Here is a 15,786-nt window from a genome sequence, read left to right as displayed (position 1 = left end):
CAATGCAAACGAAGGTCACCGAACAAATCAATATACGATAGTACAGCGAGAAGTAACCGCAACCTCCACTGCGCTTTCTTTGTCTATTCGCGAACTGCAGGGCACGAACGCCGAAGGAAGCCTTCCGGCAAACGGTTGACGCTGCGAAGACCGCGTTCCGCACGGCAATGGAAAGGGAGTCGCAGCGCTCGTCTCATCAACACGGATACGGCGGCCCCGCGGCCCAAACGCAGACCCGCACGAAAGCGGGTGGGCGCCGCATGGGGTCGACCAACGATTGCCCCGCGCTACTGGAATCTGCCGCCTTCAGAAGCACGCTGTCGGAAGTTCGGCTCTTGATTTCTGTTTTCGTCCCTCCCTACTCTCTATCTCTCTCTCTTAACCCCCCCCCCCCCCCCTTCTCGTCTTCATCCGTGGAGGCCGCCGGCCGTATCAGCCGTCGATGTACACATATACGCGCGACCTAAACCTACATGCGCGAATGAGCGAAAAGCGGGAAGAGATGCGACGCGACGACAGCGGGGTCGCGACCCGGCTGCCGTGCGGGCGTTGACGGATGATCTGGCGACGCGAAGCGCGTCGCATTCGATACACACGCCACCCGCAGCGCGGACGCGGTAACGGTACGCACGTTGCGACCTGGGTCGCGCCGATCTGCAAGAGAGGGTGGTACCGAGAGCGAGGCGGCGTGTTCATCTTCGTTGCCGTCAACATGAACTATTTGGCTTCTTATTTTTTTTTTTTGGGGGGGGGGGGAGGGGGGCAATAAATCAATAAACAAACAAACCTGGGAGTCACGTTTGTCTACCTCACGGAAAAGTGACGTATGCTGGGAATCCCGCATGCTCTGACCGTGTCGTACAGATTAGGCTTGTTTTGTTAAACAAACAAGGAAAGACTAGGGAAGTAAACAAACAACGAAACGAACAAGCAACCCCTGAGACCTGTTACGAGAAACGCCGCTCCGCCGATCACTACGGACTTTTCCAAGGCACCCGAAAGTTTGTAGGGACAAATTTAACAACACCCATCGCTGTGTACAAACACTCAGTACTGCTTGTCTCGTCTTATGAGTTTCACTATGCCATGCCTGATATATATATATATATATATATATATATATATCACACAAACACACACACACACACAGTGGTGCTGCGCAGCCTCCAGTGTGTAGTGCACACGGAGAAAAGCGTGCGCTAGCGTCACCTCCACCTAGGAGCCACACTAGGCCTACCTGTTCTAATTTCCAACCCTGCAGTGGCAAATAAAATTGTTTCTCGCTCTCTCTCTCCACACACACACACACATATATATATATATATGTATATGTATATATATATATATATATATACATATATATATATATATATGTGTGTGTGTGTGTGTGTGTGTGTGTGTGGAGAGAGAGAGCGAGAAACAATTTTATTTGCCACTGCAGGGTTGGAAATTAGAACAGGTAGGCCTAGTGTGGCTCCTAGGTGGAGGTGACGCTAGCGCACGCTTTTCTCCGTGTGCACTACACACTGGAGGCTGCGCAGCACCACTGTATACCGCAAGATGTACCGCGCGCGTCTCATCGCACGAAACGTCATCTCATCACGCCGCATTGAAGTATGTACCAACGTACCAGTTCCCAAGACGGCGCGCAGTCATCATTATATGGTACGGAGGACCCTGGGGGACACGGACGCCGTTATATTGTAAGGATATAAGGCTATACGTTATATTGTATTGTTTGTGACTGAGGCAGAAATTACAGTACGCCGGCGATTTGTTATATTTGGTTCAGTCGCGTTGTTTTAGTTCACATCGGGGTGAACAATACCAGAATGCGCACAAGCGGCAAAGTACGGTGGGACTGATTGATTGAATAAATGTTTTGTGTATTGAATGGCTCCTTGGCCTAATACGACTAATGTGCAACGGGCAAAAAAAAAAAAATTTGTGTCGTGAGTGGAAGGCGCCTTGCGAAGAGAGCGGGGTCTACAACCGGTGTAAAAGCCGGAATTGCCTGGAAAACGCCAGGAGGGACTCCAGGCTGCTGTCCCCTAGACCGCCCCTCCGCGATCAGATCCGCTCCTCGTAGGTCGGTTTTCCTTCCTGTCAAAGGTGGATGAAAGCTAGGTTTACGGCAGCTTTTAAAACAAATGCAACCGTACAGCAATGTTCACATATAGCGCCCTCGTTAAAATACACGATATGCACAAGCTACGACCTCCATAAGAAATTAATCGAAGAAAAAAGGAAAGAACCCAGTACATCCAACATTCAACAGCATATGCAAATGCACCATTGTTTTACAAACACGTATATGTCTTCATCCGTTAGTTTAAACCTGTATAGTATGTTTGAGGCTATAATAGCGCATCGGTTGAAATCGGTAATTTGTACGAGGCCATGGAATATACGACTGTCTCTGCGTGGGGTGTTAGACGAGAAGGGAGGGAGGGAAGAGAAAAGTAGAAGGCAGGGAGGTTAACCAGAATAACCAGACGAGAATAGAGATAAAGATGCAAATGAGCTAAAGTCCCAATGTATCTGACGTTTAGAATATTTGGCCTCCGTAAACGAATTCCACCCAGCCGCGACGGGCCGCCCCGCGTCCCTCGTGCGCAGCAGCAGAATACCGTAGAGGCCGAGCGGGCGCCGCAGCAACGGTCACAACTGCGCACAAGTGCGTGCGCTACGCCAATCAGCCTGCTATGCGTAACCCCCCCCCCCCCGCACACGGCGCGGCACTATACGGCGCATTGCATCAATGTCAATGTGACGCGTCCTGCTGTAGGCAAAGCGCCGCCCAGCAGTTACGAGGCCGCACCGGACCAAACTAGAGGAGACTAGACTACACACTTCACCTGTCAATCATTCGATGCCCGTGGTGTCTGCGTATGGGTTTGTGTGTGCGTGAGAGAAAGTGAGTGAGTGAGTGAGCGAGTGAGTGAATGAGTGAGCGAGCGAGCGAGCGAGCGAGTGAGTGAGTGAGTGAGTGAGTGAGCGAGTGAGTGAGTGAGCGAGTGAGTGAGCGAGAGAGTGAGTAAACGAGCGAGCCTCAGGGTCTGGCGAGGAGACGCAAATAATTTCCGTACACAACTGTGGCATGCCCTTTGTGATAGCATTGTCGTAAGCGGGACGCCAAGCGACGAAAAAATCTGAACGAAACTACAGCCCAGCAGACATTTTTTTTTTTGTTCGAGTGCTCGCAGGCATGCGTTGGAACGACAACAAAACATTCATCGTTCTCAAGGGCACCTGCTTCTGTCAGTACAGACAGATTAGACTGGAAATTTACGAGAAGCAAGCAGTTCATTCGCCAACGGCAAAACACCGCAGTACGCGCGCATAATGGCGAAATTGCGAGCGCGGAGCTGCTCGCTGCAGCATACAGCGCAGAGCTCCAGAGACCGACGCATGGCTTCGATAAGCTGAATTGGCTTCCCGTGTTTGTTTTTCCTCCTCGACCGCGAAGGGGCTGCGAGTTTGACCGCCGAAAGTTTTTCCCGAGCGAGAGTTTATCATCTGCCTCCAGCGGGCTTTCACTTGCAGCCTCGCTTGCCGCCTGTGCGCCAACGTCAGCGAACGGAATGTAGACGAGCTTTTCTCTCTCTTCCTTTTTACGGCCTTCCGCCTTTTGCGGCGTCATTTCGTTTCATTCGCCGTAATCCCTTTCCGGATTCGCAGACCAACGACTGTTTGCGCGCTGAATAACTGCGGCGCCTATCGCCGTTTAATAAACGCGCCAAATAACTACTATGCGCCATAACCACACGAAGCCAACAGATAATCAAGCCAAAGCAAACATATAGTGAAAATTATTTGTTGTATGCGGAGGACGTGAAGGTGGGTGCGGCTCCCACCGGCGGCGATTAAGTTGCTTGTCGTCATGGACTTTCATTTTACTTTAGCTTATGATTTCTGCATTTCAAATAAAGAAGCAACAAGATATATGCTGGCTCTCCCGTAATCGAGAGTACATGTAAGCATGAAATGGCTAGCGGCAAAGCAGATTGGTTGGATATGGTACTAGCCACAGTCATAATATGGGCGTAGCGCATGTTCGCAACGGCACACCCCACTACATCACTCCGCACCACTCTATACTGTTGCACTGCTCCATATAAACGCAACAGTTTCCTGGCACAGACAGAACCGCATTGCAAGTATCGTCTCAGTCAAACGGCCATTCGTTGCGTGCCGGACGATGCCGGACGCGCCGCGGAACTCGCGGACCGTTGGCGTTGAAAAGAGCACTCAGCGCCAAAAGGTGACATTCAAGTGTATCTAGTGCCCTTTATCTGCCTTTTGAACGTCGCCATTGGAATTGACAGATAAATCTTCAGCGTACTAGAGGTTACAGCTCGAGTGATATTGGGGACAAAGATTAGGAAGAACTCGGAAGCAATATTTCTTGTAGCTTGTTTGGTAAGTGACTAGCGTGTGTAATGCGTTCTTGACTGGTTGTCCGGATGATCTCGTTTTGTTCTCGTAACTTCCCCGGATCTTCTCGTTTAAGTGCCCCGACAACGGCTTTGGCTTTTGGCTCAAGGTCACTTGAAGGTCGCCGACAACGGGAGCTAAAAACATTTCATGCTTAAAATTTTCTCCATGCGCTTTTCCTGGCTTCATTATCCTTTGACAGCATATGGTTACTCGCAAACAGCGAGTTACTTGCAGTTCTTTCTGTTGGCGTGTTGGTTATGCATTACTACGACCGGTGCTTGAAGGAATTAACACGAAAATATTCGTGGTATCCGCGTGTTTTCTTGTTTTTTTTTTTTCACATTCCATCACGAGCTGGTCGCAATGACGAAGCTTTTTTTTTTTTGCGCTTCAAACTTGGTTGGTGCACGCATGAAGACAAGCACGAATGTTAGGAGACAAAGTCCGCAGACGATAACCGAGCGTTGTCCCGTCTATTCGTTTCTACCCTCGGTCCTCGTCCTAAAGTTCGCCCCTGTTGATCTTCGTGCATTAACGGGTGCTTAATGGTCACCGTCAAGGGACGAAGCCTTTAGGGTTACAACGCCTGCTAGCAATGTGAGCACTTCGTCACTGTGAGTTGCTATACTCATAGTGATGAGTCATCGCAGCTACAAAAAGCCACAAAAGCGCTGCTGCGATATTTGAAAGCTACCGGATTGAGTGACCGTCTGTAATGCGGACTGTGTGGCCGAATGATATCCTCCAGTGGACTTTCTCTTCTTCTTTTAATCTTTCCGTCCCCATTTCCCTTTCCATAGTGTAGGGTAGCCAACCGGGCTCAGTCCTGGTTAACCTCCCTATCTTTCATTTATCTTTTCCTCTCTCTCTCTCTCTCTCTCTCTCTCGTCACTGTGAGTAATGAAGTAATAAGGAAAAAAAGCTTAGCACACTTTTGGGGAAATTCCAAACAGGGGAAGAAAATTTTAATATCCAATTTCTGAACACGCCACCACAATCTGCCTTCATAAAGAGGAGAGGGGAGAAGAAAGCTTTTTTTTCAGGCTTTCGCGTGCTTGCCTACGAGGCTCGCCGGAGGCTTGCCGCATCCCCAGCGCTTGGCCACCGGCAGGAACACGGGCCAGGGCTGGAACCTGTCCGAGGACAGGTACGCCTTGATGGGCTTCAGCTGGCGGAATCTCTCCACGTACGCCTTCAAGTTGGCGTGCTCGTTCAGGCAGCCCGGCTTGAAGAGCAAAAACTGATCGAGCAGCTCATACAGCATGAAGTCCACGTGGGTGATCTGATCGCCGGCGAGCCACTTGCGGTCGGCCAGGCTGCGCGACAGCAGCTCCAGCTGTCCGGGCAGGGCCTCGGCGAAGTCGCCCTTCAGGGTCGCGACGTAGTCGTCCCAGCAGTAGAAGATCAGGTACCACCTGCGCGAAGGCGTTCGTTCGCAGACGGAGAGATGTATCGTCGATTAGGCGCGATAGAGAGGTTTTAGCCACCTTTCCGTTATACGCGAATTTCCATTCACAGGATGCTGGAATGGAGGAAACGAGACAAGCTTTAGGGGGGGGGCGAACTGTTGGGACAGTTAGTCTTGCACAACTGTTGGGGGCGAGCAGCGCAGGGTGGTGACGATGCGGAAAGCATCGCCACCCCCCGCTCCCGCCACCTTCGTTTATTCATATTTCCAGCGCAAAATCGAGCAACGTACAAAGAGACGACAGATGCCACAAAAACGCTTCTAACAGGTCGGTCTTCCAGGCAGTTAGCGTCAAAGAAGAAGGTGATGACTGCATTAGCACCGCTTCTGTTGGTGTCACAAAGCAAGGTATAGAGTAGCTGAGTCAGATTATACTGAAAGCATAGCGCGGGAAGGACGAACGACAAAGGCGAGACAGCCCAAGCGCTTGTGCTGCCTCGCCTTTGTCGTTCGTCCTTCCCGCGCTACGCTTCCAGTGTAACTATGTATTACCGACCAGCCCAAGCCTATACTCTTCTCCAGTCATTTTATAACTGGCACGCGCGCGTTATTATTATTATTTTTTTCATTACCTCCAAGGCGCAGAGAGCGTTGCAGGAAATGTGGGTACATGATTGCTGTACAAGGAACAACAGAAACAAAGAAAGGAAGACGAAAGTCAAGTGCATATAATTGGAAAAAGTGGTTCGTGATGGCTCTTTCGAACGACACGCTACCTTCTCCGACAGCAACGGAGAGGGGAAGCTGATTCCAATCACTGATTAACTTCGGCAAGAACTAACGTAAGAAAAGATTAGTCCGACAGAAAGAAAGGGCCGCTTTGTTTGAGTGGTCCACACGCGGAGGCAAATACGATGGCTCTTAAATGAATTCGCGTCGTGTGGCTTCGCTGCGCAAGAAAATATACTGAAAAGAAAAAAAAAGAAAAATAAAGGCTAGAATTCCCTTTCTCTCGTAATGCCACGTCTGTAATTGCTTAGCGTAAAGCTCGGTGTTAGGCAAATTTCATCTGTAGCCACCGTTCGCGCTGTCTGCGTCTTCGCTTGGCGTTCCGTTCGATTTTGCACTGGTTGATGACTCGCGAATGACTCACGTTAAAGACTCCACCAATCGACTATATGGTTAAAAGGTAAACAAAAACCCGGGGCACTTCGCCGACCAAATAAAGATTTAAAAGAAAAGAAGACGTTTCGGCTCCCACACGGGAGCCTTGTTCACAGGTTAAAAAAAAAAAAAAAATTTTTAACCTGTGAACAAGGCTCCCGTGTGGGAGCCGAAACGTCTTCTTTTCTTTTAAATCTTTATTTGGTCGGCGAAGTGCCCCGGGTTTTTGTTTGTTTACCTTTTAACCATGTTGCATCCCGACCAGACGGGCTTCCGTCAAACACTGAACTTCAATCGACTATATAGCGCGTCTAAAAAAAAAACAGCGTCGCTTCCGCCACCCCGTCCACTCGCCTGAGCTCGTCGATCTGCCCTTCGAGCATGTCGACGCGAGCGGCCAAGGCGGGCTTCGAGTCCGGCACGGCGAGGCCGTGCTTGCGAGCCAAGTAGCGCATGATGGCCAGGCTCTGGACGATCTTGGTGTCTTCGCCGTCGACCAGGTACGGCAGGTTGGGAAAGGCGAATCCCCTCTCGGCCAGCGCCGCCTTCTCCTGCAGCCACACGGCCTTGCTCTCCTGCGGAGTGGGCCTGTCCAGCCACGGGTACGTCTTGTACTCGTACGGCACTCCGGCGTACTCCAGCATGCACCGGATGGGCTCGACGATTCCCCGGATGTTGGCCCAGTAGCCCAGGATCACCTTCCCGGGCTTGCCGGTCTTCTGGTCCTTGCTGCTGTTGGCTGGCATCACGTCTCGCTCTGTTCCGTCTTCCCGCTGTTGATCTGCAAATGTCGGTACACACGGGTGTCCTTGAGACATCTCGCCGCTAACCGCTAACCACTGCGGTTAGCGGTGTCTGTCCGAATTCTCTGTTCGAATTAGCCGCTTGCCACCACAACCCTGAAACACACTACAGGACGAATGCCCCTCCTAATAGATCTCGGAGCCGAACCCATCCCATGCCTGCAAAATTAATTGAATCTCTCTATCTAACCTTCTGCCGCTCTCGCCTGGCAAACTTAAGAAAAGATAATTAAAAGGAAGCTGATATCTGAATTTGAATATGATATTACTGCAGGTTACGGCGATCTGCTTTTCGATAAAAACTACTTACAAGGAAACTATCCATACTTCCCGGGAGGTTGGCTATAATGATTTTACCTTCAAGACCTACTTATATTTATCCATTTTGTACATCTGCATTCTGCTTCCCCGCTGTATGGTTCTACAGTCGTAAACAGCACTTACCTCTGCCACTCGAACGAAGCTTTCCGTCCGTTCACAGGTCGCGACGCCCGAACCACACCGCTCGGCTTTCTTGCTTCGAGGCCGTCGCTTGCTAGAGCAGGATTCAATACACCTTTCTCACCCCGAGCCTATCTCTCCAGCAAACCGTCCTCACACACGGAAGGTCGCTGTCGATTTCGCAGATCTCGCCGCTGCCCGTCGTACGGCTTCCGCGCGAAGAGCCGCTTATCAGGCGTTTGTAGATTTCCGCGCTATCAGCGTTCGAGAGCGGCGGCAGTCTTCTGGGAGCAACCGGCTGTGCGACGAGGACGTAATAAGGGGACCTGTAAGACAAAAAAAATCCCCTCTCCCAGATCCCTTCTTCCCCGCCCTTCTCCACTCCCTCAGGCAGCAACGCTCGACGAGCCTCTATTCGCACTGTACGTTCAAGGCCGACGCGTGAGCAGCAGGCAGGCAGGACCCGGCGAAGGAAAGATAATAATAATAATAATACCTTTATTCATGAAAACAAGTGGTACAAAGTGCCAAGGCATTAGGAAAAAAGTTGCTAAAAAAGAAGCAGCTTGGCTGGCCCTAATAACCAGAAGGTCCAAAAGGCAGCAGACAGCAAGGAGCGAATAAAAAAAAAAAAAAATAAAGAGAAAAAAAAGACAAACAAAGGAAAGAGGAAGAACGTGGAAATGGAACAATGTGGAAATGGTTCGGACGTTGGCTGAATGCCAGCGCATGCGCGTCTACTCGTGTAGCCTTATTTCACACACGATATGCATTTTCTCCACGTGCGCCTAATTTACGACGAAATGTACATAATTTCGACAACACTAATGAACGGCACTGCATCATCTCCCGCTACTGTTCCTTTGAGCATTCGCTAGTACGTCAGCCCCAGCGACCCACGTTGGGATGAACGATGTTCGTTAAAGAGCGGCACATACCCAGTTAAATCAATCAATCATGCCCTGGGCTAGTTAAACAGTTAAACATACCCAGCGACAGAAATTGACATCAAATAGGCTAATCCAAGTGCTGGCACCCAGTTAAACAGTTAGACATACCCAGCGACAGAAATTGACATCAAAGAGGTTCACCCAAGTGCTGGCACCTAGTTAAACAGTTAAACATGCCTAGCGACAGAAATTGACATCAAAGAGGTTCACCCAAGTGCTGGCACCTAGTTAAACAGTTAAGCATACCCGGCGACGGAAATTGACATCAACGAGGTTCACCCAAGTGCTGGCACCTAGTTAAACAGTTAAAGATACCCAGCGACAGAAATTGACATCAAATAGGTTCATCCAAGTGCTGGCACCCAGTTAAACAGTTAAACATACCCAGCGACAGAAATTGCCATCAAAGAGGTTCACCCAAGTGCTGGCACCTAGTTAAACAGTTAAACATACCCAGCGACAGAAATTGACATCAACGAGGTTCACCCAAGTGCTGGCACATGCAGTTTCACGTACGCAACGATCCAAGTTGTGGCGAGAGAGAGTCACTGAAAAGCGTCGCATAACCAGTTGGCACATATCCAGTGACACAAGTTGTGGCGGGTAACGGGGAAACTTATGAAAGGCGCAAACGCACCGCCACGTACCCGCGCGGGGACTGCTTCGTACTTCCCTCCTACCTGCGTGTAAGGTAAGAGGCGGGCACCCCGGTTTGGTGCAATCAATCAATCAATCAATCAATCAATCAATCAATCAATCAATCAATCAATCAATCAATCAATCAATCAATCAATCAATCAATCAATCAATCAATCAATCAATCAATCAATCAATCAATCAATCAATCAATCAATCAGCACCCGGTTCTCTCTTCACAGCAGCACCGCGATGCTCCAAGCATTACACCGTAGACTACCCAGTGACCCAAGTTGGCAGGAAAATGGTTGGTGACACCGACAAATAAGACAGGCGGCTCCCAGAAAGGGCGTCAAGTGCACCCTAGTAATGTTAATCGCATTAATACCACACGGTGGTATACGGTGGTTGTCGTATTGGTGGTGCAGTGTGGTGGTACATGATGATATAAGTGGGGTAGTTCTCGGATTCTTCCCTCGTTACAGCTGGTGTTTTGAGGCGCCTGTCGTTGAGACGCTGAGTCACTGGTTCCAATGCGCAGAAGCTGTCGTCTGTCAAGTTGCGCCTTTGGCTGCAGGTGCTGCGCGAGGTTTCTAACTGGTCCTTGAGGGAGTGTTAAAGGGAGCATGGGTAAAGCATAGCGGTGAGGGGGAGAACCACCCGTAACACATAGTGCGACATGGTGCTACTGGCAACCGCCTCTCAAACACAGAACGCTAAACGCATTCTCAGATTGTTGTTAGATTCTTCAAATCTTAGATATTTGTTAATACGGACCAAAAATGTTTTGCGTATCGAATGAGTGTGAGGGCTCCAATTAATAGACTTTTGCGAGCGATCGTGTGCATATGCAAACTTCGACGTTGACACGAACGCGTCTGCGCATACGTACCAGGGACCTTGAAAGGTTACTTCTCTACAATATGAGGGTTTATGTGGGGAAACCACCTTCATATTACAGGCGATAACGAATGTTTTGGAAATCTGGGTATTTATGTGCGCCCGTGGACGAGAAAGTAGCAGTCATGGTGACAGTAAGCGCTGTTGAAACGAACGAACGAACGAACGAACGAACGAACGAACGAACGAACGAACGAACGAACGAACGAACGAACGAACGAACGAACGAACGAACGAACGAACCAACGAACCAACGAACGAACGAACCAACGAACGAGCGAGCGAGCGAGCGAGCGAACGAACGAACGAACGAACGAACGAACGAACGAACGAACGAACGAACGAACGAACGAACGAACGAACGAACGAGCGAGCGAACGAACGAACGAACGAACGAACGAACGAACGAACGAACGAACGAACGAACGAACGAACGAACGAACGAACGAACGAACGAACGAACGAACGAACGAACGAACGAACGAACGAACGGACGAACGGACGGACGGACGGACGGACGAACGAACGAACGAACGAACGAACGAACGAACGAACGAATTAACGAACGAATTCACGAACGAACGAACGAATTAACGAACGAACGAACGAACGAACGAACGAACGAACGAACGAACGAACGAACGAACGAACGAACGAACGAACGAACGAACGAACGAACGAACGAACGAATAATCATAGCTGAGTCTTTAGATTGCGTCTCCTATGCGAATGATTGCAGCGCAAGGATATTGCAATTCTTTGTGCAGAACACACTCTGCTCGCTTTATGCAAATGGGGGTCGCGGAGCGCAGCAGCACAGCACTTGGCTTGAAAGAAAAGCTGCCTACCGAATGCATTGCAGCCTGAGCGTACATGTGTGAGCTAATTCGGAAACGATCGAGCCTCGACATTTTCGGGACGCACAGACATTATACACATGGAAAGCAACTCAAACGGTTGTCAAAGATGAGCCAGGTGCTAAGTACCGGTAAAGATCACTTCTGCACTCTCTATTAGCACTAGGCGAGTCTGCGTGACTAACTCCTCTGTTTATGGACTGTCCATAACACGCTGCGTCAGGCATTGCAGAAAAAAAAAAAAGAAAAGAAAAATCTTTCTGTGACTCGAGTCACCGCGGTGACTCATGAACATTCTTCTGCTGAGCACAAAGTCCCGGGATCGATTCCCGGTGGTGCTGGCCGAATGCCGATGGAGGCGGAATGCAAAGGCGCCAGTGTATTTGGTTTGCATGCGCGTTAGATTACCTTTATCGGTCGAAATCAACCCGGGGCCAGCCAAGTAGTGCGTCTCGCGTAGCCTGCGCGTTGCTTTTCAGGGCGTTAACCTCCACGTACGAGAGGATATATGCCGCAGTTAATCTGCAATTGCAACCTCTTTGAGCTCCAAAAGATTGCCCCTAACGACCGCACTAAACGTAACTACCTCGGGGTTCACATCTTGAGCTGCAACACGGGCTTGGAGCTTGGACTGTATCTGCCGCCCGTGCGTCCCGAACCATGAAGCCTTTCTTGGCTCTCTTTGTTTCGTTTCTTTTCATTTTTGCGGGACACGTGTCTCAACGAGACGCTCTGATTTTATTTGTTTCGTTACGTGTGTGCTATGTGTGTGTTAAGTGTCGTACGACATTTGGGTATCGTTTCATTTATCGTCGCATTCACGATGGAGTATACCATGTGCTAGGCTTGCCGCGAAGCAAGCCTCTCCAGTTTTTCATAGAAGAGCCTCTCTCTCTCTCCTTCCCTTTCTCTCTCTCTCTCTAAACTATGTGAGTTTATCTAACTTCTCCGCGTCACCAGGGGAAACATTGCGACTCGCCCGAGCTCTAATTAACATCGGCAACAGTCAAAGCGGATGCCCTGTTTCGGCCTCGTCTATACAGTAAACACTCGGCGGCCCATACGCTGAGCTAAGCACGGGGAGGCAACGCTTTTCAAGTGATCACGTATCAGCGGCCATAGATAAGCGCTGGCCTACTTTGTTTCTGAATCAGCAGTTACGTGCAGCGTACTCGACCCTGCACTAACTCAGTTTGTAATATGTTGCGCTCTCTATCGCCAGTTTCACTCTGTATATTATGACAGAGGAATTGCGAAGTATAGAAGTTCGTTATGTCAGAGTTACATCTAGCTGGCGTCCTAGTTATGTGTGTGTGTGTGAAAACTTTTGTTGGAATGAGGTCCGGAGGCTCGACTTCTTAAGCCAAGGCGGGCCGCTCCCACGTTGGCACTGTCAGGCCAAGCCTTTCAGCGACATCATGGGCCCTCTGGACTGCCCTTAGTTGGTCTTGAAACAATGGGCCTTGAATGCGCGAAACTTTGCGATTCATTTCGCCCCAACCACTGCTGGACGCCTACTGGGAATTGATTATTATAAGGCACGGTAAGGCAATTGGGCAATTAAAGCCGCAACAGGCGTCAGAAATTGCTTTTTTCCCGCTCTGTATTCAAACGCAGTACCTTGTCTCCTTGCAAGGGAGCATATAGACAGGCGTCGTTTCAGAAGCCAAAAGTCGAGAATGAAAGTGATTTGGGAACACCGAAAAAAAAAAGAAATGTCACCAGCTGAATTAACATCTTGCGAAGATCCCCAGACCACTTCACTTGGGATTCGCATTATCTTCACAGGAAATGCGGCAATCGTATTACGCATGTTTTTTTCACAAACATTCAGGCTTTCATAAATGGTTTCATAAATAAATACGTTCAGGATTTCGTATAAATGAACACATTTGTCTTACTACGTATCAAGGGAAGTGTCGCCTCGAGATTATTCAGACGTGATTCAGCTCTAGTATTGTGCAGGGCGAAATGGGGTCCAACTGGAGAGGCTAAAGTGCGCCTCTGGTTATTTTATAGCGAAAACACACATTTCCTTAAGTACGGAAATTCCCCTACTGCGTTTCTGCAGACATCCTTCTTCGCTGTAGTATAGTGCCAAATGCCGCTGACAGTGTTCGTTGAGCGGTTCGAGGCGCTGTCATTCTCAGTTAGGGTCGCCAACCTTCCGGTAATTAAAGGGACACTCTCGCTTGTTGAGCAAATGTCACGTGTCCCGACTTAACTCAGTGCGGCAACCAAATGTCCCGACTTTCTCTCTTTTTTTTTTTCGCTCTACTGGATAAGAAAGAATACAGGGTGTCCCAACCATCATGCACCAATATTTAAAAATGCGCAACTGCCACGTAGCTAGACAGAACCAAGCTAATGTTGTTTGCCGTCCCTTGGAGATACTCAGATTATTTTTGCATTCCACCTAACTACGTAATTAGACTTAATTAATGAAATAACTTCTCAAATATCATACTTAGAAGAAAAGCGTCAATGAGAAAATTGTAGATCAACATGAAATACTTCCGATACAGCTTTCTGTTGCTCAATAGGCGCTACAGAAAAGTGTTTTTCCGAGCGTGAAAGGAGCCAGCGAGTACACGCAAAGTGCCTCGAGGGGCTGGTCGCGCGGCAATTTTGCGTGCATTCGCGAGCTCCTTTCACGCTCGGAAAAACACTTATATGTAGCACGTATTGAGCAACAGAAAGCTGTATCGGGAGTTTTTTTGTTGTTGTTGCTCTACAGTTTTATAATTCACACTTTTCATCAAAGCATAATATTTGAGAAGTTGATTAATTGAACACTAATTATGGAATTAGGCGGAATGCAAGAAATATTCTGAGTATCTCCAAGCGATGGCAAACGACATTACCTTGGTTCTGTCCAGCTACGTGGTATTTGCATGTTTTTAAATCTGGGTACATGATAGTTGGGATACCCGCTTTATTATATAACCCCTCCTTCGCTCGCCCACTGTGGCCGAAGTTGGGGAGGTCGCTTAGATGGGCAGCAAACAAAAGAATGTTACAAACTCCGAGCGAGAAATGTATGAGTTTCCGCGATGGTAAACTGAGCGCAGGATAACACATTTTCGTTAGGTTCGCTGGAGCGCGTTTGTGACTACACTCTTTTGTTTTGTTTCGTTTCGTTTTAACGCTTTCCCCAGGAGCAACAGCGTACATTTGGAAACAAAGAGTATGCGATTGCATTATTAGCCTAAATATCAGATTCAAGGATAAAGACGGGGTCGGGGAAGTGACAGCAGAGCAGTGCAGGCAGCGAGTAATTGCATTCGAGTAAATAAGAAATTTTCAGAGGCCTGAAAAAAATAAAGATGTCATGACGTGCGATAAAATAACTCGATACCCTTTTAGACTCATTTAGCGGTATCTGTTTCTTCTTTCTTTTCTTATCGCCGGGACACATATATTGTTTTCTGTGTTTCGTGACAACCGCGTCCAAACTTCGTCCCTGGTGATTTGATGTCGAGAGCGCTACGGAGAAAGGAAGGGGGCTTCCCTTTTTCGGGCTGCTATCGCGGCATAGATGGGGGGGGGGGGGGGGGGGAGAACCGGAATGAGCGTAATCGCAACTGACTGCCTCCCACGCAACTTCACCCGCGCCACGCTGGGGAAAAAGGTCAGACATAAACGTACAGAGCTATAAATTCGATGGAGATAGAGATATACGAGAGTGCCTAGCTTTGACTTCCATTACGCGGAACGCTGTATATATCTATCTATATATATATATATATATAATGCCCGTGCAGCCAGCGGGGAAGCGGGGTGGGTGGGCACCGCTGTGGGGCTTGCTCTCCTATAACAGGCGACGAACGCGCGCGGCGCCTGGCGACACTTGTTGGTTTTTACTTACGGCGGCGCGACGTGGGCTTGAGTGGGAGGACATAATGAGAGAGCCCGAGATCTATTTAGCGAAGGAGTCGGGCTGCGCTTGCGTTCGCGCGTGTGCGCTCCTTCGGACCTTCGGAGTGTCGCGGGCACGTGGTTGTGGCGTTCTGTTGCTGAGGGCGAGGTCGCGGGTTTGTTTCCCAGCCACCGTAGCGGCATTTCGGACGGAGAACTTGATCGAAGGTGTACTTAGCTATAAGTGCACGTTAAAGAACCTCTGGTGGTCAAATGTTCTCTCTCTCACACACACACACACACACACACACACACACACATATATATAT

General features: G+C 49.1%; 2 protein-coding genes across 2 annotated transcripts in view; one reads left to right on the top strand and one right to left on the bottom strand.

Moving 5' to 3' along the window:
- LOC126547238 (uncharacterized) overlaps positions 1-15,786 on the top strand; it is a 359,216-nt gene that overhangs the window by 62,099 nt on the left and 281,331 nt on the right. The window lies entirely within an intron of this gene.
- On the bottom strand, positions 5,384-9,899 carry LOC126547414 (glutathione S-transferase Mu 1-like). The gene is made up of 3 exons (XM_050195411.3): positions 8,260-9,899; positions 7,367-7,793; positions 5,384-5,855 (listed from the first exon to the last, which is right to left on the bottom strand). The coding sequence occupies exons 2-3, from the start codon at positions 7,756-7,758 to the stop codon at positions 5,480-5,482; spliced, it is 768 nt and encodes a 255-aa protein (XP_050051368.1). The 5' UTR covers positions 7,759-7,793; positions 8,260-9,899; the 3' UTR covers positions 5,384-5,479.

This window comes from Dermacentor andersoni, chromosome 3, assembly GCF_023375885.2.
Source record: "Dermacentor andersoni chromosome 3, qqDerAnde1_hic_scaffold, whole genome shotgun sequence".
Lineage (NCBI taxonomy): Eukaryota > Metazoa > Arthropoda > Arachnida > Ixodida > Ixodidae > Dermacentor > Dermacentor andersoni.
The sequence above is the reverse complement of the archived record's forward strand: the minus strand, read 5'-3'. Positions and strand labels throughout refer to the sequence as shown.

Excerpts from the sequence above, each read along its gene's own strand:
- LOC126547414 (XM_050195411.3), bottom strand. The coding sequence starts at position 7,758 with ATGCCAGCCAACAGCAGCAAGGACCAGAAGACCGGCAAGCCCGGGAAG. Across the intron at positions 5,856-7,366 it reads GGGCAGATCGACGAGCTCAG|GTGGTACCTGATCTTCTACT; the intron begins GCGAGTGGACGG and ends GCCTTCGCGCAG.